This window comes from Pongo abelii, chromosome 20 (assembly GCF_028885655.2).
Source record: "Pongo abelii isolate AG06213 chromosome 20, NHGRI_mPonAbe1-v2.0_pri, whole genome shotgun sequence".
Taxonomy (NCBI): Eukaryota; Metazoa; Chordata; class Mammalia; order Primates; family Hominidae; genus Pongo; species Pongo abelii.
The window spans coordinates 53,526,644-53,554,493 of record NC_072005.2 but is presented as its reverse complement, the minus strand read 5'-3'; the positions used below and the strand labels follow the sequence as shown (position 1 = coordinate 53,554,493).

The 27,850-nt window shown below is 56.7% G+C and overlaps 1 protein-coding gene across 12 annotated transcripts; it reads left to right on the top strand.

The window, feature by feature from the left end:
- Nucleotides 1-796: 796 nt before the first annotated feature.
- MEIS3 (Meis homeobox 3) lies at nucleotides 797-26,245 on the top strand. Of its 12 annotated transcripts, none has more exons than XM_054540806.2 (13): nucleotides 2,476-2,493; nucleotides 11,736-11,908; nucleotides 12,117-12,276; nucleotides 12,375-12,425; nucleotides 14,312-14,362; nucleotides 14,598-14,696; nucleotides 19,902-20,013; nucleotides 20,202-20,350; nucleotides 21,954-22,030; nucleotides 22,246-22,304; nucleotides 22,412-22,495; nucleotides 22,853-22,919; nucleotides 25,811-25,993. In XM_054540806.2, exons 1-12 carry the CDS (start codon nucleotides 2,491-2,493, stop codon nucleotides 22,900-22,902), a joined length of 1,068 nt encoding a protein of 355 aa, XP_054396781.2. In that variant the 5' UTR covers nucleotides 2,476-2,490; the 3' UTR covers nucleotides 22,903-22,919; nucleotides 25,811-25,993. The 12 variants fall into 12 exon arrangements, with proteins under 12 accessions (XP_054396782.2, XP_054396781.2, XP_054396780.2 ...); XM_054540805.2 differs by having other exon boundaries at nucleotides 14,547-14,696; XM_054540803.2 differs by having other exon boundaries at nucleotides 14,547-14,696; nucleotides 21,747-22,030.
- The last annotated feature ends 1,605 nt before the right edge of the window (nucleotides 26,246-27,850 follow it).

The following is a 27,850-nucleotide window of genomic DNA, read 5'->3' as shown; positions in this document are numbered from 1 at the left end:
AATGAGCAGGTCACCCTGTGGACAATGAGGCCTCCATCCTGCTGGGGACCTCTCAGGGAGCTCTGGAGTTGCCTCACCTGAAGACTTTGGGTTATGTATCCACTAACTGCTGTCTGATGGTGGCCCAGGGCCTCTTTAGGGGTGCTGACTTCCAGCGCTTCCCACCCTGCTCTGGAAAGCATTCAGGGAAGGGTCGCAGGTGCCAGCGTGAGAGATGCTGTTGGGTCCTAGGTGGTATGAGTGGGTCAGAGACAGCCTCTGCTATGATTACTTCCCAGAACAGGGGTCTCACTACCTCCTTCTTCCAGTAAGGCAATGCGTGGCCACGAGCACAGCACTGACTGTGCCCAGGTTGCCCTCTCTCCTGGCCTGATGCCCCCAGCTCCCTCCTCAGCCTCTCCCAGGGAATCGGGAAGGGCTGATACCTGGCACCTCCTCCACGTTCTGCCATCCCCCTGAGGATTCAAATCAGACACTAGGGAGGACTTCCAGGCACACATGGCCAAGGGAGAGAGGGATGGGGCTCCAGGCTTCAGTGCCTCCCAAGGTACCTCCTCACTCTCTCCTTCTCGCCACCTTTGCCTCCCGTTCCCTGCCTGCTCCCTGCAATTCTCTCCCTGGGAAGTATGGGGAAGGGAATGTCACGGGTGGTGGATTGAAAGGGGTGGGTGGGGTCAGTAGAGGGGGAACACGGACGGTGGAAGAGGTGGAGAAGGGGCACAAAAAGAGGAGGGGAAGTTGGAGAGGGAGCAGAGGGCCAAGAACAAAACACAGGGGCCGGAGAGGCAGCAGAGACAGAGATACAGACAGGATGCAGAGAAGATGCAGACGGAGGAAGCCCAGAGACTCAGAACACAGCGCCAGGAAGGGGAGCCAGGTGAGGAGCGGGGCGGGGCGGGCGTCCCAGGGCGCCAGGGCAAGGCCCTCACCCCGTTCCCAGCACACAAAGCCAGTGAGGCCAACGCCGAGGGTACTCTCAGAGACCAGACATTAAAAAGGCATGGCTGGGCCGACAGAGCCCATGGCAGACAGAGGGACATGGAGACACAGGGAGAGAGACACACAGAGACAGAGGGAGAGACTGAGACAGATGGAGAGACAGAGAGAGAGGGAGAGACAGAGAGATGGTGAGACAGACAAATGGAGAGACAGAGAGATGGTGAGACAGACAAATGGAGAGACAGACAGCAAGAGGGAGAGACAGAGGTGGAGAGAGAGGGAGAGACAGAGAGAGAGGGAGAGACACAGAGAGATGGAGAGACAGAGAGAGAAATGGAGAGAGAGGGAGAGACACAGAGAGATGGAGAGAGAGGGAGAGACAGAAAGAGATGGAGACACAGAGACAGAGATGGAGAGGGAGAGACAGAGAGAGATGGAGAGACAGAAAGAGACAGAGAGAGAAATGGAGAGACAGAGAGAGAGGGAGAGATAGAGATGAAGAGACAGAGAGAGAAGGAGAGACATAGAGAGAAATGGAGAGACAGAGAGCAAGAGGGAGAGACAGAGATGGAGAAACAGAGAGAGAAATGGAGAGACAGAGAGGGAGAGACAGAGATGGAGAGACAGAGAGATGGAGAGACAGAGACAGAGAGAGATGGAGAGACAGAGAGGGAGAGACAGAGATGGAGAGACAGAGACAGAGAGATGGAGAGACAGAGAGATGAAAAGACAGAGGGAGAGACAGAGAGAGAGGAGAGACAGAGAGATGGAGAGACGGAGAGAGAGATGGAGAGACAGAGACAGAGAGAGATGGAGAGACAGAGACAGAGAGAGATGGAGAGACAGAGAGAGAGAGATGGAGAGACAGGGAGAGAGAGACGGAGAGACAGGGAGATGAAAAGACAGAAGGAGAGACAGAGAGATGGAGAGACAGAGACAGAGAGAGATGGAGAGACAGAGAGAGAAATGGAGAGACAGAGATGGAGAGACAGAGAGATGGAGAGACAGAGACAGAGAGAGATGGAGAGACAGAGAGATGAAAAGTCGGAGAGACAGAGAGATGGAGAGACAGAGAGAGAGAGATGGAGAGACAGAGAGAGAGAGATGGAGAGACAGGGAGATGGAGAGACAGAGACAGAAAGAGATGGAGAGACAGGGAGAGAGAGATGGAGAGAGAGACAGAGAGAGATGGAGAGACAGGGAGGGAGAGACAGAGAGACAGGAAGAGACAGACAGGGACAGAGACACAGAGACACAGAGACAGAGTCAGAAATGGAAAGAAACTCAGTGAGAGAGAGACAGAGACAGAGGAGAGAAGGAGAGAGGGTGAGGAAAAGGAGGATGAGGAGGACGGACCGGAGACGGGACCCAGAGGCACAGCGAGAAACTGGCAGAGGAAAGCAGCTTCCAACAAAAAAGACGGAGAGGGCGAGGAGAGAGAGAAAGGGAAGGAAAAGGGGGAGAGAGGGGTTTCGGTGGGAGCCGCAGCCTGTGCCCCACCCCCCGCCCAGGTCAGGCCGGGTCCTTCCCGCCACCGCTGAGCCATGGCTAATGGTATGATTGCTTGGTGGGGCGGGAGGGGAAGGGGGCGGCAGGCATTTGTCAGGGCCGGTGACAAATGAGCCACAGGAGTCTGGGCTCGGGTGATGGATGGCGTGGCCGGCGGGCGGAGGGGCGGGTGCGGGGGTGGGGGCCCCCACCAAGATAAATGTTTCCTTCTCCTGGAGCTGGGCCAGGCAGCGGGAGGATGGGGAGGGGGCGATGTATTTATGAAGTGCCCGGGTGGAGGAGAGGGGGGAGATCCAGGGAGACAGAAGCCCAGGGAGGATACGGTGGGGGGGACAGGGAGGCGGAGAGAGGGAGAGGAAGGAGGGAGAAGAGACAGAGGCCCCTGGAGAGAGAGACCGAGAAAGATGGAGAGAAAGAGAGATAAGAAAGATGAGGCAGAGAAGACATCCAGACAAAGAGACACAGAGATACAAGAAAAAAAAAAAAAAAGACAGCCAGGAGACAGACAGACACAGCCCAGGCGGAGATGGAGACAGAGACGGCCTGTCTTTTAGGGTCCCTTCTTCCCCCACCCTCCTGAGCAGAGACACAGATTCTCAGAGAGAGCCTGGAATGAGGAGGAGGAACCAAACCTGGGCCCCAGAAGGAGACAGACAGACACAGAGCGGTTGATAAAGAGGGGAAACCGAGGCAGGGGGCTAGCAGGCCCGAGAGAGAGGACAGGAGGAACCCAAGGTGGATCCTTGCTCATTCGGTCTGCTCCTGCAGGCTTTCAGAGGGGATCCTGGGGACCGCTGCAGATCCCCGGGGGACGTGGTGCCTGGTGGGCATAGCCCCAGTGGTCAGTGCTCAGGTTGGGGCACTGAGGGGCCAGTGCGCTGAGAGATCGCCCAGCCCGTGCTGGGGAGACCCGTGAGGTCCCCCAGATCTACTCAGAGGGCTCCACGCTTCCCGTCTGTAAAACAGGTGCAGGACAGGGCTAGAGGGCGGAGACCCCTGCACGCTGGGAGCTGGGGTCACTCTGACACCACCCAGGGAGCCACTCAGCCGACAGGGAAGACGCTTCCAGACACTGTCACAGGGAGGCCCTAGCACACCCTCGAAGAGCCACCGACAAGCAGCCACGACCGCAGTGACACAGGCACCCACCCCTCCAGCACCAGGCCTGGCCGCCACCTGCTCCCTCCCCCTGGGAACAGAAGGGTCCCAGGACTATTTAAGGGAGACAGCCAGGAAGAGGGGGGAGAGAGAGAGAGAGAGAGAGTGCGTGTGTGTGTGTGAGAGAGAGAGAGAGTGTGTGTGTGTGTGTGTGTGTGAGAGAGTGAGTGTGTGTGTGTGTGTGTGTGTGTGTGTGTGAGACGGACAGACAGACAGACAGACGGAGGGACAGAGGGAAAGACTGGAGGAAGAGCCTCAGAAAGCTGGAGCCTCCCCCCTCCTCCCTCCGTCCCCCGCCGGCATCCCCCATCCTCCCCCATCAATTTCTCTCCCACACACTTATTTCTCCCTTCCCAACATCTCGTCTCTTTCTTTAATTAGAAAGATTTATGCTTCAGAGTCCAACCCCCTGCTCTTGTTTTGGGGGTGGCAGGGACGACTCCGGGGTCTCTATTGGAGCTCCTGTCTCCCACTCCCTCGCCCTCCTGTCTGTCTCGCTCTGTTTGCACCTCTCTCTCTCTCCTCCCACCCCCGTCTGTCTCTGTCTGTCTCTCTGTTTGCCTTTCTCTGAATCACACCCCGTCACTGGAGTTACCTCCCTCCCCACCCCAGTTAGGCCCCGTCCCCATCCCAGGTGCCCCCTCCCTCCCTTCCTGCTGTGTCCACGCCCCCCACCACTGGCCATCAGATGAGGCCACACCTGCTCCTCTAGGTTTCAGAATCAGCCTGGGCTAAGGGGACCTTAGCATGCACCACACCCCCAAAAGCAAATAGAGCCGAGGACTCCTAACCCTTGCATCCCTCACCCCAAGTCTTGGCTGAGGGTGAGGTGGGGGTGGAGCAGACCAAAGGGCTTTGTGTCTTTAATTAAAAAGTGATTTAAATTAATTTTCTGCTCCAAAACCCCTATCTGGGGTGCGCCAGCCTTGATGAAAGGAAAGGCCTCCAGACCCCTTCCCCTCAGACTGCCTTAAACGGCCAGCCTCACCACAGGACAGCCACGGGGCAGAGCCCGCCGGCATGGGGACCCCCAGACTCAGCCAAGACCCTGAGTCATAGCACCCTCTAGCTTAACTGTTTCTCCATTATCCACAACCCCATCCCCCAGCGCATTGCCCATCCTGCAGAGGGGGAATCGAGGCTCAGAGAGGGGAGAGCCTACGGTGGGACCAGACTCCAGATTCCCAAGTGACCCCTGGAGATGGCCAGGGAGGGGGTCCGTGGTGTGTCCGGGGGCTCGGAGAACAGAGAGCCAGAGAGAGAAAAGACAGGAGAAGGGGAGAGAGAGACAAGGAGACAGAGACTGGGAGAGAGGGAGACTGAGAAACCCGGAGCAGGAACCCCAGCCCTGGGTGGGAGAGGAGCGGCCTGGCGGCACCAGGGCCGCGGTCTCTTCCTCTCCTCCCTCCGTAGCCTGCCCCTCCCCCACTCCCACCGGAAGTGCTGCTGCTGCCCTAACCCCAATCCCTCATGCTGTAGCTCTGCACGGCTCACCCTGGCTCATCCCCTATCCTGCTTCTTGGTGGTTCTGTTTAATTTCCACAAGACAGGAGGGCAGAGAAGCAGGTGGCAGCAGAGGTAGCGCTGTTGATGAAAGTTCTGAACTACCTCCTTAGAGGGCTGCCTCCAGCCCTCTCTCAGGGTCTCTATTTCCCTCTGTCTCTGGGTCTCTATCCCTCTCTCTCTGGGTCTGACCCCTCTCTCTAGGTCTGTCCCCCTCTCTCTCTGGATCTGTCCCCCTCTGTCTCTACATCTCTGTACCCCCACCCCCACCCCCACCAGGGTCCTTGTCCTCCCCTCCCCGCATCCCTGTCCCCTTGTCTCTGGATCTCGGTCCCATTTTTCTTTGGCACTATTCCTCTGGGGTGACGTTTCAGGATTTTGTGGGGGTCAAGTATCCCTCTGTGGGAATGGGATAAAAACTATGGGCCACTTCCCTGGGGGAAAAACACAGAAGCACCCAGTCCACAATTTCCCAGGGAACTTTCCCCTGGGTTCACAGATCTCCTGACAGCCACCTGTACACCCCCGCGGGAAGCTGAAGACACCAGGGACTAAAGACCACAATGTAAAAGATGCCACGGGGAGAATGAATCCAAGGGTCTCCCCCAGCCCCCTCGCCCCCTCCCTCGATAGCCTGTTATATGTTTTCTGGACACACCAAGCACCTTCTGCTCCCCCGACCTTTCCAGTCTTTGCACCTGCGATTCCCCCTGCTGGGAATGCTCTTCCCTGGTGTGTGTACGGCTCAGATGTCCCCTCCTCTGAGGGCTGTCCCTGTCCAGCCTACAGAAGCCGCCCTCCCCCCACCGTTCTTACACAGCTTTGTTTCAGAGCACGGGCCATCTCCAGGCACTAGTTAATATTTATGCATCCATTTACTCGACTAACCTCCCTTCCCTACCCCATCCCCAGGGAAAAGTGAGAGCCATAAGAACAAGAAGTTTGCCTTTTGTTCCCTGCTAGTCCACAGAACACCACCTGGCACGTAGTAGGTGCTCAAGAAGTTGCTGTTGCATGAATCTTTTTCTTGATCTCAGAACGCCAGGATAAAAGCTCGCCTTAGGAATCCGATGAAAGCCGCAGACCAGCCCTCCGACACCTTGTGTGGGGGCCCAGGGTTTACCCCACAGACTGCAGGTTCCATGGACTCCTTGTAAGCAGCTGAGGGGGCCACAGGCTCAAGACAGGGGCCCAAGACGGCAGAGGGGCCTCCGGTACCCACCACATCCAGAGACAGAAACAACACGCACAGTAACTCCTACACACCACACACAAAAAACACACACCACACAGGTACACACACACACCACACACAAAAAACACACACCATACACCACACGCACACCACACAGGTACGCACACACACATCCCACACACACCACACACAAAAAACACACCACACACCACATGCACACCACACAGGTATGCACACACCACACACACACCACACACACAAAACACACACCACACCCCACACACACACCATACACAAAAAACACACACCACATACAACACACACCACACAGGTATGCATACACACACCACACGCACAAAACACACCACACACACCACACAGGTACACACACACGCACACCACACACACAACGCACACAAAACACACCACACAGGAACACACACACCACATACCACACACACCCCACACAGGTACACACACACATGCCACACAACCACACATGACACACACACAAAACATACCACACACCACACACACAAAACACACCACACACACACAACACACACCACACACAAACACACCACACATACCACACAGTTACGCACACACACACATGCCACAGACACCATACACACCACACACGCAAAACACACACCACACACACAAAATACACACACCACACACAAAAAACACACATCACACACCACACAGGTATGCGCACACACAGGTACACACACACAACACAGGTGTGCACACACAGGTACTCACACACACACCACAGGTACACACACACACCACACACACACACAAAACACACACCACACACACCACACAAAACACACACCACACAAAACATACACCAAACACATACCCCACACATGCACACACCACACACACAAAACAAGTACACCACACATACAAAACACACGACACACACAAAACACAGACACCACACACACACGTGCACACACAACATATACACCACACGCACACACACACCACACATGCACACCACACATGCACATCACACACCAGACACACACACCACACACACACCACACACAAAACACACCACACAAGGCACATACACCACACACAATACACACACACATGCAAGCACACACCATACACACCCGACACAAGCACACACACACATAGGCGCAGGCACAGGGGCCCCTGTCTCCCAGAGGAGGGAGGGAAAGGGGTGAGGGCAAGAAGAGAAGCTAAAATATAAGCGCTGGCTTCCTTCCGGCCTCCTGTCCTCTCCTCTGATTCTGTCCCATAGAAGAGAGGTGGGGAAAGGGAGAAAGAGAGAAACAGAGAGAGAGAGAGAGAGAGGGGGAGAGACAGAGAGAGAGAGGTGAGGGGGGAGAGAAACAGAGAGAGAGAGAGTGAGGGGGAGAGAGACAGAGAGAGAGGTGAGGGGGAGAGAGACAGAGAGAGAGAGAGAGAGGGGGAGAGAGACAGAGAGAGAGAGAGGGGGGAGAGAGAGAGAGAGAGAGAGGAGAGGGGGGAGAGAGACAGAGAGAGAGAGGTGAGGGGGAGGGAAACAGAGCGAGTGGGAGTTGGGGGGGAGAGAAACAGAGGGAGAGAGAGGTGGGGGGAGAGAGAGGGGTAAGGGGGAAGAGAGACGGAGAGAGAGAGATGGAGGAGAGGGGGGAGAGAGACAGAGAGAGAGAGATGGAGGAGAAGGGGGAGAGAGACAGAGAGAGAGAGATGGAGGAGAGGGGGAGAGAGACAGAGAGAGAGAGATGGAGGAGAGGGGGGAGAGAGACAGAGAGAGAGAGATGGAGGAGAGGGGGAGAGAGACGGAGAGAGAGAGATGGAGGAGAGGGGGGAGAGAGACGGAGAGAGAGAGATGGAGGAGAGGGGGGAGAGAGACGGAGAGAGAGAGATGGAGGAGAGGGGGGAGAGAGACGGAGAGAGAGAGATGGAGGAGAGGGGGGAGAGAGACGGAGAGAGAGAGATGGAGGAGAGGGGGGAGAGAGACGGAGAGAGAGAGATGGAGGAGAGGGGGGAGAGAGACGGAGAGAGATGGAGGAGAGAGGGGGGCCACAGAAACAGAGAGACGGGGAGAGGGGGGTAGAAGTGGGAGGAGGGAGAAACAAAAAAAAAGAGAGAAAAACAAAGAGGTGAGAGGGAGGAGAGAGACAGAGGGAGAGAGGTGAAGGGGAGAGAAACAGAGAAAATGGGAGGTGGAGGGGAGAGAGAGAGGAGAGAGAGAAACAGAAGAAGAGAGAGAGATGGGGGGAGAGACAGAGGAGAGAGAGGTAAGCAGGGAGAGAGAAAAACAGGGAGAGAGGTTGGGGGTTGAGGGAGAGACAGACAAACAGGGAGAGAGAGGCAGGAAGAGGTGGGAGAAGAAACAGAGAAAAAACAGAGAACATGAGAAAGAAAAGAGACAGGGTGGGGAGAGAGAGAAGAGGAGAGAGAGGAGGGGGTGAGAGAGACAGAGACAGAGGCGGGTGGCTGCCGGCAGGGGGAGAGGGAGACCCCGAGCGGGGTGGGGGGAGAGCGACCCGGAGCGAGCGCGGCGGGAGGGGCGGGGGCCGGGGAGGACGAGTCTTAGGGAGACTCCGATACAAAAGCCGCCGAGAGAGGCCGCGGGCCCGGGCGGGGCGGGGCGCGGATGGGGAGGGGAGGGGGAGGGGAGGGGAGGGGGAGGGGAGGGGAGAGGAGGGGGGGAGGGGGATGGGGAGGGGAGGGGGAGGGGAGGGGAGGGGAGGGGAGGGGAGGGGAGGGGAGGGGAGGGGAGGGGAGGGGAGGAGGGAGGGGAGGGGAGGGGAGGAGGGAGGGGAGGGGAAGGGAGGAGGGAGGGGAGGGGAGGGGAGGGAGGGAGGGGAGGGGAGGGAGGGAGGGAGGGGAGGGGAGGGAGGGAGGGGAGGAGGGAGGGGAGGGGAAGGAGGGGACCCGCAGCTCCAGCCTCGCCCGGGCCCGCCCGTCCGCGCCGGCGGACAGTGGGTTAAGCATCTCCGCCGTGGAACTTCCGGATGTGACCACAGAGAGGGAGAGACCGGGAACGGGGAGCGCGGCCGCCAGCACCCCCGAGCCGCCGCCGGACCCCCCCGTCGCCCCGGGCCGCCCCCGCCCCCTGCGGTCCCCGGTGTGTCCGTCTCGGGACGGTTCGATTCCCTCCAGAGCCGGGGGAGGGACGGGGGGGGAGCCCAGAGGAGGCGGCCTCGGGCGCCCCGCCCGCGCCTGCTGCCCCCGCCCCGCGGCGATGCGCTCCTGGCCGTGACCCCCGCTGGGGGCCGGGGCCGGGGCCGGGGTCCATGCGCGGAGCCCCCACCCGGCCCAGCGCCTGCCGCTGACGGCGGCGGGGGTGGGGGGGCGCGCGCCCGGCCTCCTGCCCACCCCCTGGCGTCGACACCGCGGGCCGTCGGGGGCTGCGGCCCCGGGCTGCGCCCTCCCCCGCGGCCAGGCTCTGGAGGGACCCGGGAGCTGCCGCCGGCCTCAGCCCATGGCCCGGAGGGTAGGTCTCAGGGCGGGGACCCCGCGTCCCGGCCGCTTCCGCACCCCCTGTCCCTGCATCCCCCCCTCTCCGGCGCTGGCCCCCATTAGCCCATCCGTCCTCTCCACCACCTCGCCGTCCCTCTGCCCCTCCCTCCGCCCCTGGGTCTCCCAGTCCCTCTGTACCCCCTCTCTGCCCCCAAGTGTCCCCTCTTCCTGCCCCTCGGCCTCGCCTCCTCCCCACCGTTTAGCTTCTCCTTCTCCCTGCCCGGAGTCTCTCCCTGCCTCTCTGTCCTCCTCTGTCTGCCCCACTCTCCTCCTCCTTTCTGCCTCTCTGTCCCCCTCTCTCTGCCTGGGTCTCCCCCTCTTTCTGCCTCTCTGTCCCCCTCTCTCTGCCTGGGTCTCCCCCCTCTTTCTGCCTCTCTGTCCCCCTCTCTCTGCCTGGGTCTCCCCCCTCTTTCTGTCTCTCTATCCCCCTCTCTGCCTGGGTCTCCCCCCTCTTTCTGCCTCTCTGTCCCCCTCTCTCTGCCTGGGTCTCCCCCTCTTTCTGCCTCTCTATCCCCCTCTCTCTGCCCTCCCCCCCGCCCGCAGTCTCTCTCCTCTCTGTCCCTGGGCTTCCTCCTCCATCTCAGCCGCCCGCACCTCACCGTCCCCCTTTTTTTCTGCTCTCCTCCGTCCTTCTCTTCGCTCTACTTTTTTTCCAAGCCGCCCCTGCCTCTCCAGGGCTAGGAGTGGGACAGGGGTGGGAGAGGTGGTCTCACCAGGCTGCTGGCCCCAGGGAGCCTGTCTCCCTGGGGATGGGAACGGGAATAGAAGACAGGGGAGGAGGTGCGCGCCCGCTTTGGGGGTTCCGGGTAGGCTGTGAGGACCGCTTTTGGTGAGAGTGCCTTGAGCAGCGGGGAGCAGTTGGATTCAACTTCAGGGCACAGGAGAAGTTAGGAGAAGAGGGAGAGGGAAAGAGTGGGACACGCAGAACCAGGGTGCCCAGCCAGGCGAGGGTCGGAGGCAGGAACGTTCTAGCCTCTTCCCGTGCGAGTCCTGCTGCCTCTTTGAGCCTCCGTGTCTTCATCACTGAGGAGGGGATTTGACCTGATGAGTGGAAGGTGCCCCTGGCTTCCCAGGTGCATGGTTCTGTGACGACAGGACACGGTCGTCCTACCCCATAATGGTGTTTCTCTTGGGTGCGCAATTGTGTCTGTATGGTGGTGCGGAGTGACCCTCTGGGGCAACAAGTGCTCACAGCATGAGCCAGGCCCTGTGCTAAATGCCTCATTCATTCATTCATCCATGTGCTAAATGTCTCAATCATGCATTCATTCCTGTGCCTGGTGTTGGGCTGTGTGCATGTATGTGTGCATGTGTGCGTGTGTGTGTGGGGATTTGGGTGTGACTGACACAGTGTGCACGTGGGTTGGTGTGTATGGCTGTGTCTACATGTGTGGTGGATTCACGTGGCGAGTGGAGTGTGACATGTTGTTGAGACCTACTCTGATGTGCTTATCTGCCAACTGTGAAATGAAATAGAAGACAGGGAGGCTTCGTATGTGTACTTCGTGTACAACAATGCGCGGTTCCTACAGGAGGTGTCCATGGATCTCCCTCTCTGTCTGTCTCTCTCTCTGTCTCTGTCTCTCTGTCTCTGTCTCTGTCTCCGTCTTCTCACGCCACTCTCTCCCCGTCTTCTCACGCCACTCTCTCCATCTCTTTTCCCTCGCAGCCAGACCCTGCCGTCTCTCCCTCTGGGTCCTCCTGCCCGCATGTCAGGAATCTGCCTGGACAGGGTCCTCACTCCCCACCGAGGCAGCTCCAGGGGACCTGGAGGGCTTAAAGGGGCGGGGCTCAGACACTTGGGGACCGGAGTCAGGTTTCTGGGACACAGAAGGGCAACTCCTGGGTTCCAGGATAGAGAAACTCCTCAGCCGAGTCTCGGGGTGCTGACCCCTCCCAGGGGCTCCCCCCTTCTCTTCTCACCTTCCCCCAGTACGATGAGCTGCCGCACTACCCAGGCATCGCGGATGGCCCTGCAGCCCTGGCTGGCTTCCCAGAGGCAGTGCCCGCAGCACCAGGGCCCTATGGCCCCCACCGGCCTCCCCAGCCCCTGCCCCCAGGCTTGGACAGCGACGGCCTGAAGAGGGAGAAGGATGAGATCTATGGGTGAGTGGAGCCGGGTCTCAGGCTCCTGTCTCTCTGTCTTTCTGCTTCTTTGCTCCCTGGCTCTGCTTCTGTCTCTCTCTGTGTACGAGTCTCTGTCTCCTTTCCTCTCTGGGTCTCTTGTCCCCTTCCCCGCTGCTCTGCATCTTGCAGCCCCTCCATCCACCCCTCAAGCCTCTCCCTCAACCTCTCTCATTTCCTGCCTCCCCAGACACCCGCTCTTCCCCCTCTTGGCGCTGGTCTTTGAGAAATGTGAACTGGCTACATGCTGTCCCCGTGACGGGGCTGGAGCTGGGCTGCGGACACCCCCCGGCGGCGACGTCTGCTCCTCTGATTCCTTCAACGAGGACATCGCAGCCTTCGCCAAGCAGGTGGGCACCCCCACCCGCCACGCACGGCACCGGAGAGCCAGCAAGGAGGGGCGGGTGGAAGGCGGGACATCCCCCTGCTGGCCTCTCTTCCCTCCCAGGTTCGCTCTGAGAGGCCCCTCTTCTCCTCCAACCCAGAACTGGACAATCTGGTGAGACCCGAGCCCTCCCCAGTGGGTCTCCTGTCCTGACGCCCCATCCCTGGGGTTGGCAGGGGGGGTGCGGAGAGAAGGCCACCTGGTCCATGTTCCCAAATGGTCATGATTGTTGCCCACATGCCGTGTGGTACAGCCTAGAGTCTGAGAACGGGACCCATGGCCCGAGTTCAAATCCCAGCTGTGCCACTCACCAGCTCTGTGACCCAGGGCAAGTCACTCTGCATCTCTGTGCCTCGGTGTCCCGTCTGTGAAGTGTGGCTGGTAGTAATTTCTGTCTTGGAGGACTGCTGTGGGGATTTAATGAGTGAATGCGAGTCAAGTGCATGGAACAGCACCTGGCACAGAATAGGGCTCAAAAAGTGTCTGATGTTCCATCCGTCAGAAGATCAGCACCTATGCCAAAGTGAGCGCAGGGACTGCTGCCCAAGGAGGGGAGGCCGGGTGCAGCAGCTCACGCCTGTAATGCCAGCACTTTGGGAGTCCAAGGCCAGGAAATAGCTTGAGACCAGGGTCAAGACCAGCCTGGGCAATGTAGCGAGACCCCACCTCTAAAAAAACATTTAATTAGCAGGGTGTGGTGGCACGCACCTGTGGTCTCAGCTACTTTGGAGGCTGAGGCAGGAGGATCGCTTGAGCCCCAGGAGGTCGAGGCTGCAGTGACCCTTGATCAGCTCCACTGCATAACAGCCTGGGCAACAGGGCAAGACTCTGTCTCTCATAGATAGCTAGAGAAAGAGAAAGAAAGAAAGGAAAAGAGGGCCAGATGTGGTGGCTCATGCTTGTAATCCCAGCACTTTGGGAGGCCGAGGCAGGCGGATCACAAGGTCAGGAGTTCAAGACCAGCCTGGCCAACCTGGTGAAACCACTTCTCTACTAAAAATACAAAAATTAGCTGGGCATGGTGGCACTCGCCTGTAGTCCCAGCTACTCGGGAGGCTGAGGCAGAATTGCTTGAACCTGAAAGGCAGAGGTTGCAGTGAGCCGAGATCCTGCCACTGCACTCCAGCCTGGGCAACAAGGCGAGACTCCATCTCGTAAAAAAAAAAAAAAAAAAAAAAAAGCAAAGAAAGAGAGAGAGGGAGGGAGGGAGGAAAGGAGAGAGAGAGAGAGAGAAAGAAAGAGAGAAGAGGCCAGGCATGGTGGCTCAGCCTGTAATCCCAGCACTTTGAGAGGCTGAGGCAAGCGGATCACCTGAGGTCAGGAGTTCGAGACCAGTCTGGCCAAATGGTGAAACCCTGTCTCTACTAAAAATACAAAAATTAGCTGGGCACAGTGGTGCACACCTGTAGTCCCATCTACTCAGGAGGCTGAGGCAGGAGAATCGCTTGAACCTGGGAGGCAGAGGTTGCAGTGAGCCGAGATCACACCACTGCATTCCAGCCTGGGCAACAGAGCAAGACTCCATATCAAAAAAAAAAAAAAAAAAAGAAGAAAGGAGGGAGAAATACCCCAGCTTCTCCCATCCTTTGCTTCCCAAGCTCTTGCCAGGGCTTCCTATTGGCCAAACCTTTTGGCAAAGAGCTCTGGGAAATGTAGCTTGCAGGTGGGTGGGGCCTGGAGCTGGGGGCCAACAGGCGGATGGTGGGAATGCCAATCGGCACGGCTCACCTTAGCTCTCCCCCCTTGTGATGGGCCCTTTTTCGTCTCTTGATTCTCTCAATCTAACATCTTCTCTTTCCTTAATTCTGGGCTGCATCTCTGTTCTCTCTTTCCCCCTCTGCACCTGGTGTCTTTGTCTCTCTTTGCTGTGTCTCCCTGTCCCTGTCATTTTGTCTCACTCTTTCTGTTTCTCTGTGTCTCCTCTCTTCCTCTTCCTTCTTCCTCCCTGCTCCCTCCCCCGATTCCCTCTGTCTCCCCCCGACTCCCGCCTGCGTTTTCAGATGATCCAGGCCATCCAAGTGCTGCGATTCCACCTGCTGGAGCTGGAGAAGGTGAGCGCGTCTCACCTCCCCACACCCTCGCTTGCCCCCCTCATCCCACCCCTTCTCGTCGCCTCTGCCCCTACCTTCCAGCTCTCTCCCCACCGGAGTTGAAGCAGAATGCCGCCCCCGTCCCTGTGTACCCCAGCCCTGCCCCCCCCCGGGTGGCCCCCCCAGTACCCCGGTGCCCCCCCAGGTCCACGACCTGTGCGACAACTTCTGTCACCGCTACATCACCTGCCTCAAGGGAAAGATGCCCATCGACCTGGTCATCGAGGATCAGGACGGCGGCTGCAGGGAGGACTTCGAGGACTACCCAGCCTCCTGCCCCAGCCTCCCAGACCAGGTGGGCCCGGGACGGGCACCGGGCATCGTCCTGCAGCCACAGCTGTGCCTGGACACCACATGAGGGCGCATGTGCACTACACAGCCTCGGACGAAGCCACAGTCAGCCTGATCACAGGGCACGCATATGCACACAGCCACACACCCACTACACAACAGCTACGCAGACTCGGATGCGGCTGGGCGACAGTGCACACACACGCATGCACACCAGCGGCTGCAGATGCCACCCACAGACTCAGCTACACCCACACAGGTCCACACACAGCCACACCAACTCAGCAACAGCCATTTCTGCTCATAGCCAGACAGTAGCATCCACTATGTACTCACACCAGCCCCCCAGCCATACGACAGCAGCATAGAACACACAGCCGGATTCCGCACGCCGTTCTCAATTGAGTGTGTGTCCACTGCATACACACACCCGCTCCAGCCACACAAAACAGCCACACAGATGGACACAGAGCCAAACAGCCCCAGGTACTGCCCAGCAAACTCAGATATAACCACGCTTGGGCCCGAACTGACCACGGTGCCCTCTTGCACACACGAGACCCTGGCCACATCACAGTCGGGCTGCAGCCGAGATCGCACACACACACCACTCACAGCCACACGGCCCCAGACTCATCCACGCAGACTTGGAAATAAACTCACAGGCTCAGATGCAGCCACAAAGAATCAAACCCAGGCTGGGCGTGGTGGCTCACACCTGTAATCCTAGCACTTTGGGAGGCCGAGGTGGGTGGATCACGAGGTCAGGAGATCGAGACCATCCTGGCTAACACGGTGAAACCCCGTTTCTACTAAAAATACAAAAAAAAAAAAAAATTAGCTGGGCATGGTGGCGGGTGCCTGTAGTCCCAGCTACTCGGGAGGCTGAGGCAGGAGAATGGTGTGAACCTGGGAGGTGGAGCTTGCAGTCAGCCAAGATCGCGCCACTGCACTCCAGCCTGGGCGACAGAGCAAGACTCCATCTCAAAAAAAAAAAAAAAAAAAATCAAACCCAGCAAAGCAACTCAATAAGGTGGCACCATCTCAGACGCAGCCTCACTACAGTTTTATCCACTTAGGACACCAGACAGCAAACATACACAGCACAGCCCTGTGCATCCTTAATTGCCACAGCTACGTACAGAGTAGAGGGGCAAAGCCTTGAGGAAAAGTTGCATGAGAGCCACACTCAGGCAATCCTACTGTCAACACACCTAGCAATGACATCTTCACAGCACACGCACACCCACTCCATACCACCTCAGATACACTCACATGACAACCACCCCACAACCAGACCCACCCAGACACAGTCCTGGAGATTTTTTTTTTTTTTTTTGAGATGGAGTCTTGTTTTGTCACTCAGATTGGAATGCAGTGCAGTGGTGCAATCTCGGCTCACTGCAAGCTCTGCCTCCCGGGTTCAAGCTATTCCCCTGCCTCAGCCTCCCAAGTAGCTGGGATTACAGGTGCCCACCACCACGCCCGGCTAATTTTTGTTCAGTAGAGACGGGGTTTCACCATATTGGCCAGGCTGGCCTCGAACTCCTGACTTCAAGTGATCCTCCCGCCTCAGCCTCCCAAAGTGCTGAGATTACAGGTGTGAGCCACTGCACCCAGCCAAGTCCTGGAGCCTTATACCCACTCGCACAGAAATCGCAACAACAGTGTCACAAACAAGACAACCAAACCTTCAAACTGCAGTCACAGAAAGAAAAATGTAGCCTGGTGATGGCTGGGCCCAGTGGCTCATGCCTGTAATCCCAGTACTTTGGGAGGCCGAGGTGGGCAGATCATTTGAGGTCAGGAGTTCAAGACCAGCCTGGCCAACATGGCAAAAACCCGGCTCTACTAAAAACACAAAACTTAGGCCAGGTGCAGTGGCTCACGACTGTAATCCCAGCACTTTGGGAGGCTGAGGTGGGCAGATCACAAGGTCAGGAGTTTGAGACCAGCCAGGCCAACATGGTGAAACCCTGTCTCTACTAAACATACAAAAAAAAAATTAGACGGGCGTGGTGGCGTGCACCTATAATCCCAGCTACTCGGGAGGCTGAGGCAGGAGAATTGCTTGAACCCGGGAGGCAAAGGTTGCAGTGAGCTGAGAGCGCGCTATTGCACTTCAGCCTGGGTGACAGGGCAAGACTCTGTCTCAAAAAAACAAACAAACAACAACAACAACAACAAATTAGCTGGGTGTTGTGTCGTGCGCCTGTAGTCCCATCTACTTGGGAGGCTGAGGCAGGAGAATCACTTGAACCCGGGAGGCGGAAGCTGCAGTGAGCCGAGATCTCGCCACTGCACTCCAGCCTGGGCGACAGAGTGACACTCTTGTCTCAAAAAAAAGAAGGGCAGGAGGAGGCGTGGTCACCGGAACTGGAGAGAGGAGCAGATTGCTTGACAGCGGCTAAGATTTTTGGTAGAAGAATCCAGTCAATCTAAAACCACTTGGCAGATTTAACCCAACCTTAAACTGAAAAACAAAGAACTGTTACTGCAGTCCATATGGGTGAGCTGACCTCCTGGGGCACAGAGCCGGGTAGAGGGTAAATCCTACCCGATTGTCGAGTTCCTCAAAGTGTGTTGGAGTTTGCATACAGAAACTGTGAGGCTGGCTGCAGTGGCTTCATGCCTGTAATCCCAGCACTTTGGGAAGTCGAGGCAGGAGGATTGCTTGAGCCCAGGAGTTCGAGAGCAGTCTGGACAAACCGTGAAATCCCATCTCGACAAAAAATAAAAAAAATTAGCCAGGCGCAACTGTAGTTCCAGCTACTTGGGAGGCTGAGGCGGGAGGATTGCTTGAGCCCAGGAGTTTGAAGCTGCAGAGAGCTAAGATTGCACCACTGCACTCCAGCCTAGGTGACAGAGCAAGACTCTTGTCTCTTCAAAGAGAAAAAAAGATAAGGCCGGGCACGGTGGCTCACCCCTGTAATCCCAGCGATTTGTGAGGCTGAGGGGGGTGGATCACAAGGTCAGGAGTTTGAGACCAGCCTGGTCAACATGGTGAAACCCCATCTCTACTAGAGATACAAAAAATTAGCCGGGCATGGTGGCACACGCCTGTAATCCCAGCTACTCGGGAGGCTGAGGCGGGAGAATCGCCTGAACCCAGGAGGTATAGGTTTCAGTGAGCCGAGATCATGCCATTGCACTCCAGCCTGGGCGACAGGGCGAGACTCTGTCTCAAAAAAAAAAAGAAAAGAAAAAAAGATAATACAGCCCCAGATCCCCTTAGCTACAATTCTGAGACCCCAGAATATCTGAAACTTCAAAGTTTTGGATTTTGTCCCACAAATTTAGTGCAAACTCATTTGGCAGCAAAAGCTGACCTGAACTAATGAGGGGCTATTTATAGCCTTTATTTATTCCACTTAGTTAAATACTCATCCATGTTGCTATGGAAATGTTTATGAGTTTGATGACGAGGTTGTGCCCCAGACCCTGCCTGGGATGGTTGTGAACTGCATGGTGTATGCGCTGATTTATTGCTTAAAAATGTGAAATGGGCCTGGCGCAGTGGCTCACACCTGTTATCCAAGACTTTGGGCGGCAGAAGTGGGCGGATCACTTGAGCCCAGGAGTTCGAGACCAGCCTGGCCAACGCGGTGAAACGCCGTCTCTACTAAAAATACAAAAATTAGCCAGGCATGGTGGCGGGCACCCGTAATCCCAGCTACTCGGGAGACTGAGGCATAAGAATCGCTTGAACCCAGGAGGCAGAGGCTGCATTGAGCCTAGATCATGCAACTACACTCCAGCCTGGGTGACAGAGTGAGACACTGACTCAAAATAAAGATAAAAATGTGAAATGTTCTGAATCCTGAGACACCTCTGGCCCCAAGGATTTTAGATAAGATGCCATAGACTTGTGTAAGGTCGTCTTGTTTGAGCCTCTATGTAGACGAACTCATCATTGTATACTGGCCACACGCCATCGGGACTATTATTGTCCTTCATTTTCTTTTTTTTTATTTTTATTTTTATTTTTTTTTCGAGACGGAGTCTCACTCTGTCACCCAGGCTGGAGTGCACTGGTGTGATCTCGGCTCACTGCAACTTCTGCTTCCCGGGTTCATGCCATTCTCCTGCCTCAGCCTCCCAAGTAGCTGGGACTACAGGCGCCCGCCACCACGCCTGTCTAATTTTTTGTATTTTTAGTAGAGACGGAGTTCCACCATGTTAGCCAGGGTGGTCTCGATCTCCTGACCTTGTGATCTGCCCGCCTCGGCCTCCCAAAGTGCTGGGATTACAGGCATGAGCCATCGCGCCCGGCCCTTCTTTTTCTTTTTCTTTTTTTTTTTTTTTTGAGACGTAGTCTCACTTTGTCGCCCAGGCCAGGCTGGAGTGCAGTGGCACAATCTTGGCTCACTGCAACCTCCCCCTCCCGGGTTCAAGCGATTGTCCCACCTCAGCCTCCCGAGTAGCTGAGATTACAGGCACCCACCATCATGCCCAGCTAATTTTTGTATTTTTGGTAGAGACAAAGTTTCACCAAGTTGGCCAGGCTGGTCTTCAACTCCTGACCTCAGGTGATCCGCCTGCCTCAGCCTCCCAAAGTGCTGGGATTATAGGCGTGAGCCACCGTGCCCAAAGCCAGCCTAGTTTTTGTATTTTTAGTAGAGATGGGGTTTCACCATGTTGGCCAGGCTGGTCTCGAATGCCCGACCTCAGGTGATCTGCCTGCCTCAGCCTCCAAAAGTGCCGGCATTACAGGTGTGAGCCATTGTGCCTGGTCCTGTCCTTCATTTTCCAATTAAGGAAACGGAGGCTCAGAGGGGGGAAGTGACTTGCCCAAGATCACACAGCCAGGAAGGAGGCAGGGACTGGCTTCCCATCCAGGAGTCCTAGCTCCAGAGTCCATGCCCGAAGCCTTGGCACTAACTTTTTTTTTTTTGACATGGAGTCTTGCTCTGTCACCCTGGCTGGAGCGCAGTGGCGCAATCTCGGCTCACTGCAACCTCTGCCTCCTGGGTTCAAGCGATTCTCCTGCCTCAGCCTCCTGAGTAGCTAGGACTACAGATGCGTGCCACCACACCCGGCTAATTTTTTGTATTTTTAGTAGAGACGGGGTTTCACCATGTTAGCCATGATGGTCTCGATCTCTTGACCTCGTGATCTGCCCACCTTGGCCTCCCAAAGTGCTGGGATTACAGGCGTGAGCCACTGCGCCCAGTCGCCTTGGCACTAACTTCTAACTCTTGTTTTCTAGACTAATATATGGATTGGAGACCATGAGGATAGTGGGTCTGTACATTTGGGGACCCCAGGTCCATCCAGTGGGGGCCTGGCCTCCCAGAGTGGGGACAACTCCAGTGACCAAGGTGAGAATCTTGGGAAGTGGCAGGGAAACACGGGAGTCAACCAGAGGATTGAAGTTAGATCGCAAGTAAGACTTGTAGAGGGGCAGAGATGGCTGGGGTGTGGAGTGGTGTCTTGGGGGAGAGTTCTGGGGCCCTCTGGTCCTCCACTCTTCACTGCCCACACACACAGCATGCCTGCCCTCCCTCAGGAGACGGGCTGGACACCAGCGTGGCCTCTCCCAGTTCTGGTGGAGAAGATGAGGACTTGGACCAGGAGCGACGGCGAAACAAGAAGAGGGGGATCTTCCCCAAGGTGGCCACCAACATCATGCGAGCCTGGTTGTTCCAGCACCTCTCGGTGAGAGCCCTGCTGCCCGGGTGCAGGGTGGGTATGGAGAGAGGGAGAAGGGTGGACCACAGAGACCGAAACCCCAGAGAAACCCAGAAATGGGAGACAGACGGCGGGGAATTTTTCGAGATTCTCATGGAGGTGGAGAATTGTGACAGGAGCCAGCAGCACTGAATGTCACCTGTGTGCAGGTGCTGCTCAGGACACTTAACTCACTAAGTCCTCCCCGCAAACTCTCCATTAACCCATGCATCAATCATCCACCCAATGTACCCTCGGAGGGAGGGGCTACTATTATCTCCATTTAGCAGATGAGGAGGAGACTGAGGAACAGAGAGGTTAGGAGACTTGCCTAAGGTCACACAGCCAGAAGTGGATTCAAATGCAGGCAGTCTGCCCTTAACCACTGCACCATACTGCTTCAAGGACAGAGGAGAAAAATAGAGCCAGGAAGAGGCTGAAACAGAGAGACACAGAGATTCGGGGAGGACCAAGTCAGAGCAAGCTGGAGACAGGGAGAGGCCAAGTCACAGAGGGTCAGAGACAGACACAAACTCGGAGGCAGGGAGGGACTGAATCCCAGAGAGAGAGAGAGAGATACAGACAGAGAGAAAATGTGAGAGCCACACGAAATGGAGGGCCAGACACAGTGGCTCATGCCTGTAATCCCAGCGCTTTAGGAGGCCGTGGCAGGAGGATCGCTTGAGCCCAGGAGTTAGAGACCAGCCTGGGCAACACAGCAAGACCCCATATCTTAAAAAAAAAAATTAGCCAGGCATGGTGGCGCACACCTGTGATCCCAACTACTCAGGAGGCTGAGGCCGGAGGATCGCTTGAGCCGGGGAGGTCGAGGCTGCAGTGAGCCACGAAGGCACCTCTGCACCCAGCCTGAGTGACAGAGTGAGACCCTGTTTAAAAAAAAGAGGAAAGAGAAAGAAAGAAATGGGTAGGGAGGGCTGGGCGTGGTGGCTTATGCCTGTAATCCCAACACTCTGGAAGGCCGAGGTGGGCGGATCACGATGTCAGGAGATCGAGACCATCCTGGCCAACATGGTAAAACCCTATCTCTGCTAAAATACAAAAAATTAGCCGGGCATGGTGGCGCGCACCTGTAGTCCCAGCTACTGGGGAGGCTGAGGCGGGGAATCCCTTGAACCCCGGAGGCAGAGGTTGCAGTGAGCTGAGATCACGCCACTGCATTCCAGCCTGGCAACAGAGCAAGACTCCATCTCAAATAAATAAATAAATAAATAAATGGATAGGGAGAGGGCCACACAGAGATTCTGACACACTCAGAGAGTGGGGGCCTGGGCTTTGCTTCCCTCCCCCACGCCAGTGAAGCCCCCTCCCCCAACACAGTCTCTCTAATCAGAGCTGGCCAATTAACCTCTAATTGCTGGAACAGGCGGGGGCTGGCAGGCATGTAATTGCCCCAAGCCTGGGGCTCCCTTGGCCTCCATCCTGGGGAGCGCAGAGACGCTCAGACGCGCCGGCTCTCCCAGACGTCTGCCTGGGCCTGGGCTCCGCATCCCCCGGACCCCGGTGGGCCAGACCTTGGGGCTCAGACTGCGGCCGGCCAGGCAGGCAGAGTGACTCTTGCTGGTGGCCGCAGCACCCGTACCCCTCGGAGGAGCAGAAGAAACAGCTGGCGCAGGACACGGGGCTCACCATCCTGCAAGTCAACAACTGGTGAGTGGCCCAGGAGGGCCCGCGGGCCGGCCCGGGACGGGAGCCCGGGCGCTGTCCGCGGTGCTGACGGAGGCCCCGAGCCCCGCAGAGCCGCTGCCCCTGTTCGCCCCGTTCTGCCTCCCCTGCCGCTGTCCTCCCGGCCCGCTCTGTGTTCGTCTTGGCCTCTCTCCCACTCCCTCTTTTCATTCCCCTCCGTTTCCATGACCGCCTCCCAGGTTCATTAACGCCCGGAGACGCATCGTGCAACCTATGATCGATCAATCCAACCGCACAGGTACAGGGGGAAGGCGGGGACGGAGAGCCTGGGGTTCTTAGGAGGGCGTCAAAGCCGGGTCCCGGGCTTCCTGGGGCTCAGCCTGCACCTCTGAACCCCCTTCGCAGGGCAGGGTGCAGCCTTCAGCCCAGAGGGCCAGCCCATCGGGGGCTATCCCGAGACACAGCCACACGTGGCCGTCCGGCCTCTGGGTAAGCCTCGCCACCTTAGCTAGGCCCCACCCCTGTGCACCAGGGGCCCCACCTCTAAAAGATGCCCACCTGAGATTCAATTCAAGCGGAATACAGTGTGTCACTTGCCTAGTGAGAAGCAGGTGATGCCAAGGCAGATTTCCTGGACCCCATCTTTTCCTTACAACCTCACTTCTTCCAGACTTCAAGCCCAACACCTCGGAAGGCTCCACTTTTTCTTAAAGGGCCAGCATCTTCTTATGACTCAGTCTATCCTGGTAGAGGGATCCCCTGGTGTAGGAAGGGGTGGGGGAGACTTAGAGGCATCTAGGGGTGTCTCTGAAAGACCCACTTACCCTCCTTTTTTTTGTCTTCCAGGATCAGTGGGGATGAGTTTGAACTTGGAAGGAGAATGGCATTATCTATAGAGGCTGATGCAGGAGAGGTGTGAGGGTCTGAGGGCTGGGGATTGTGCAATTCTCAAACCTCCATTAGACCTCAGGACTCCAAGAGTGGGCACATCCAGAGTAGTGGGTCAGCCTGGGTCCCTGTACTGTGGGTTCTCTGAGGCTTGATGGGAAGATATTTCATTCATCCATCTGTCCATCCATCCATCCATCCATCCTTCTTCTCCATCTATCCATCCATCTACCCACTCACTCACCCATCCGTATCTTTATCCATCCATTACTCACTCATCCACCCGCAATCCATCCATCCAAACCTAGTCCACCCACCTACCCACTCATTACCCATCTGACCACACATTCACCCACTCACTCCATTCATCTCTCCACTCACCAACCCACTGATCCATCTACCTCCACACTGACCAACCACCCACACATCTACCCATTTATCTCTGCATTCACCCACCTCCCTACCCAGGCATCCACCCATCTACCCATCAACTCACCCATCCATCCACCCACACATCCCATTATCCATATATCCACCACCCACCACCCACTGTCCATCCATCCATCCATACATACATACACCCATTCATCTATGATACATCTCCAGACATAAAGTGAGCCCTTGGCCGGGCACAGTAGCTCATGCCTGTAATCCCAGCACTTTAGGAGGCTGAGGCAGGTGGATCACCTGAGGTCAGAAGTTCGAGACCAGCCTGGCCAACATGGTAAAACCCTGTCTCTACTAAAAATACAAAAATTAGCCAGGTGTGGTGGCATGCACCCATAGTCCCAGCTACTCTGGAGGCTGAGGCAGGAGAATCACTTGAACCCAGGAGGCAGAGGTTGCAGTGAGCCAAGATCAACCTGGGCAATAAAGTGAGACTCCATGTAAAAAAAAAAAAAAAAAAAAAAAACTGAGTGAGCCCTCACTCCATCCTGACATGCCTCAGGTAGGGTCTGGATCTTGAGAAGATTCTGGTCTTGTGGGGAAGTTGGCAACCCCAGTGACAATCCAGTGCAACAGTTCAAACAATAAAACATAGTTTCCCCATAGGAGGGAGTCATCAGCTATCTCTGGGGTATCAGGGAAGACTTCCTAGAGGAAGTGGCCTCTGGATGGGGCACTGAAGGATGAATAGGAGTCCACTGGGCAGAGTAGGGAGTAATGTCGAAGGGGGGCATTATTTGACTTTCCCAGGCCTTGAGTCTTCTGTGGCCTGGTATGATGGCGGCACTTTAGAGCATCTTCTCATTTAGTCCTTACCACGACCCCGAAAGGGGAGACTATTACAATTTTAATTTCATAGATAAGAAGACTGAGGTTCAGAGAGAAGAGGTTACTTGCACAGGTCTACCCTGCTCACCAAAGCAGAGGGAACAGCATGTGCAAAGGCCCAGGGTGGGGAGGCAGCCTGGAGTTTCCAAAGCACAGATCAGAGTTTGACTCTCTCTGGATTAAACCATTTGTGGCTCCCTAGTGCCATCTGGACGAAGTCCTAAATCCTTAGTTTAGCATCCATCTGTCCATCCATCCCCTGAGACCGTCTGTGCCCAGCCCTGTGCTGGGTGATGTTGGGGACACAACAGTGACCATGACAGCCTCAGCCCTGCCCTCATGGGGCACAAAGTCCAGTGAAGGGGACAGACCCATCCCCAGATGGTGATGCCCCAGAATGGGCAGGGCTGGGATGGTGAAGCCCAGGAACTGGAGGAGCTCACAGGGGGCGGGTATTGGACCTGGGATGGGGGGAGGTGTTTAGAGAGGGCTTCCTGGAGGAGGGGGCATCTGACCCAGACTAGAGGATTCAAGGAGGGCTGCCTGGAGGAGAGGACTTTGGAGGTGAGACCGGGAGAATGGGAGGAGTGAGGCAGGAGAGGAGCATCTCCTGCCAAGGCCAGGAGAGCTTGGAAATCTCCTGGCTGTGAGACAGCCCCAGCCCCCTACACACACGGAGGAGGTTCTCCTTGGACTGGGTCGAGGCAGGCGGCTGGACAGGTGGCTAATGAATTCAGGGCCAGCAGGAAGGCCCTGGGGATGAGAGTGGAAGCCTGCACAGGGCTTATGCGTGGAGGCGGGTGCTGGAGGCCGAGCCTGGGAGAGAGATGGGCAGGCATATCCAGGCCAGGTAGGGCAGTGGGCGACTCAGCTCTGCCATGGCCAAGTGTGGGTGGGGATGGTCTGGAGTGAGTGTCAGGGGACCTTTGGGGTCAGGAGTGATGGAGGTGCCTTCTCACCCCGCTGCCTGGCTGCCCAGTGGGCTCTTTTCTCTGCTCCTTTCTGTCTCCTTTTCCTTTTCTGTCTCTCCATTCCTGATCATGGCTCACTGTAGCCTCAACCTCCCTGGGTTAAGTGATCCTCCAGCCTCAGCCTCCCAAGTAGCTGAGACTACAGGCGTGCGCCACCGTACCTGGCTAATTTTTATTTTTATTTTTGTAGAGACAGGGGTCTCGCTTTGTTCCCCAGGCTGGTCTCGAACTCCTGGGCTCAAGCGATCCCCCTGCCTCTGCCTCCCAAAGTGTTGGGGTTACAGGCATGAGCCACTGCGCCCGGCCTCCTGTCTCTCTTTCTCTGTCTCCATTTCGTCTCTTTCTGCATGGCGCCTTCTCTCTCTTCCCATGTCGTTCTCTGACTCCCTCCAGGTCTGTCTCTGTCCTACTCTGCCTATCTCTCTCCTTGTTCTCTGTCTCTGTCTATAGGTCTCTCCCTCCCTCGCCTCCACTGTGATTCTCTGTCTCCCTCTTTCTCATCACTGCGTCTCTTCTCTCTGTGGCACTCCCACATCCCTGTGCCATTCCCCGCCAGCCACTCTGTCTGTGTCCCCCTCGCAATGGGGCTGGTGAGGCCTGCACAGACGGGCTGGGGTGGGGCCAGGCCCCCTGCCCACTCCTGACTTGGCCTCTCCTCCCCTCTCCACAGACCCAGCCTCTGGCTGTGACCCCCAGCCTCACACCCAGCTCTGGTTCCCGCCTGGTCCTCCGGCTTCAGGACCCCACCTCCAAAGGCCCCTCTGCTCAACGCCTACCTCCCTAGGGCCCTGCTGGGACATGGGGGCCTGAGTGCCCACCCAAGGGGCTCTCAAGGACACCAGCAAGGCCTCCAGGCCCTGAGCCCCACTTCTGCCTTCACCTCTGCCTGGGACCCGAGCTGGGCTCCTAGGCCTTGGTCCCCAGAAGATGGCGGCTAGGGCCTCGCCGCCGGGACAGAGAAGGGACGGGGTGGCTGGGCAGTCAGGGAAAGAGGGTCGCCCGGATCCGACATTTTGGAGAGATCCCTTTACCCTCCTGTCCCCCCCACCTCCCTTCTCTAATTTCTTCTTTTTTTTAATGATAAAGTCTTAAAAACACAGAGCCACCAACTGGAGTTCTTGTGTCTATCCCAAGATTTCAAATTCTTACCAATTTGAAGCTCATAAATCACGAATAAGAATACTGATTGGCCGGGTGCAAGCACGATGGCTCACGCCTATAATCCCAACCCTTTGGGAGGCCAAGGCGAGTGGATCACTTAAGGCCAGGAGTTCAAGACCAGCCTGGCAACATAGTGAGACCCCATCACTACGAAACAAGCAAACAAATTGCTTGGGCGTGTTGGTGCACGCCTGCGGTTTCAGCTACTTGGGAGCCTCCCAGAGTGCTGGGATTACAAACAAGAGCCACGAGGCCTGGCCAAGACTCCACCTCTTTTAACTAGAGGGAGCTGCAGAATTCCCGCAAGAGATGTGCGTGCAGAGGAGAGTGAAGACTCAGGGCCACGCCTGCGTCACTTCACCAGCTGTGGCTGTCCGATTTCGTCCTCTGTCCCATGGGAAATGAGCAGGTTAGGCACGGACAGCCTCACTTCCAAGGCTTCTGGACGGACGTGTGTTCGAATCTCGCCTCTGGAACGCAACAGCTATGGCACCTCGGGTTACAACTTCACCTGGCTGGGCCCCAGTTTCCACATCTGGAGAATGGGGAGAGCGGCCGTGCCTGTCTCGTAGGATGATTGTGCTGACGGTGGAGGTATTTCGAGGGACACATGGGAAACTGTGCCCCGTGTGTCAGCGCCCATCACAGGCAGAGGCTCTCCTTTGTAACTAGGAAAACTGAGGCTCAGAAACCAGTGTGAGTCCCTTGGGGTTCTCAGCTTTCCAAACCTCTGTCCCCTCCACCCCGCAAAGAGACCACCAAGGCAGAGTGTGGATCGTTCCCCTGTTTGGCTCTGTCTCTCTCCCTCTGGTACCTTTTTTTTTTAATTTGAGAGGGAGTCTCACTTTCTTGCCCACACCAGGCTGGAGTGCAATGCTGGGATCTCAGCTCACTGCAACCTCCACCTCCTGGGTTCAAGCGATTCTCCTGCCTCAGCCTCCTGAGTAGCTGGGATTACAGGCATGCGCTACCACGCCCGGCTAATTTTTGTATTTTTAGTAGAGATGGGGTTTCACCATGTTGGCCTGGCTGGTCTTGAACTCCTGACCTCAGGTGATCCACCCGCCTCCACTTCCCAAAGTGCTGGGGTTACAGGTATGAGCCACCGCGCCCAGCCATTCTTTCTGTCTCTGTCTTGTTCAGACCTTGTCTCTCTCTGTCCCCTTCCCCACTGGAAACCCGCATCTTCGGGGCCTCCCCTTCCCTTCTCCTTCAGAGTCCAGGTGAGCTCTTTCCCTCAGACCTAGGCTGCTTCGTCTTGGCTCACTGCCCTCCAGTCCCCTCTCCCAAGTGCCCCTCAGCCCCTCCGCCATCCAAGCGCCCCCTTTGCCACCCTCTCCCCAGAGCCATCCTTGGACCTCTGAGTCTCTCGGGCACCCCCAACCACGTACACTGATGCTCTGTGCTCAAGACCCAAGGGGCACGTGTGTGGGTTTTTGAAGGACCCCGTGAAAAATGTGTTCCTGGACCCCCGGAGTCCCTTTGGGGTGGGCCTGGATGGAGAGATTTGCACAGACACACACATTGCTACAAACAGACACACATGCAA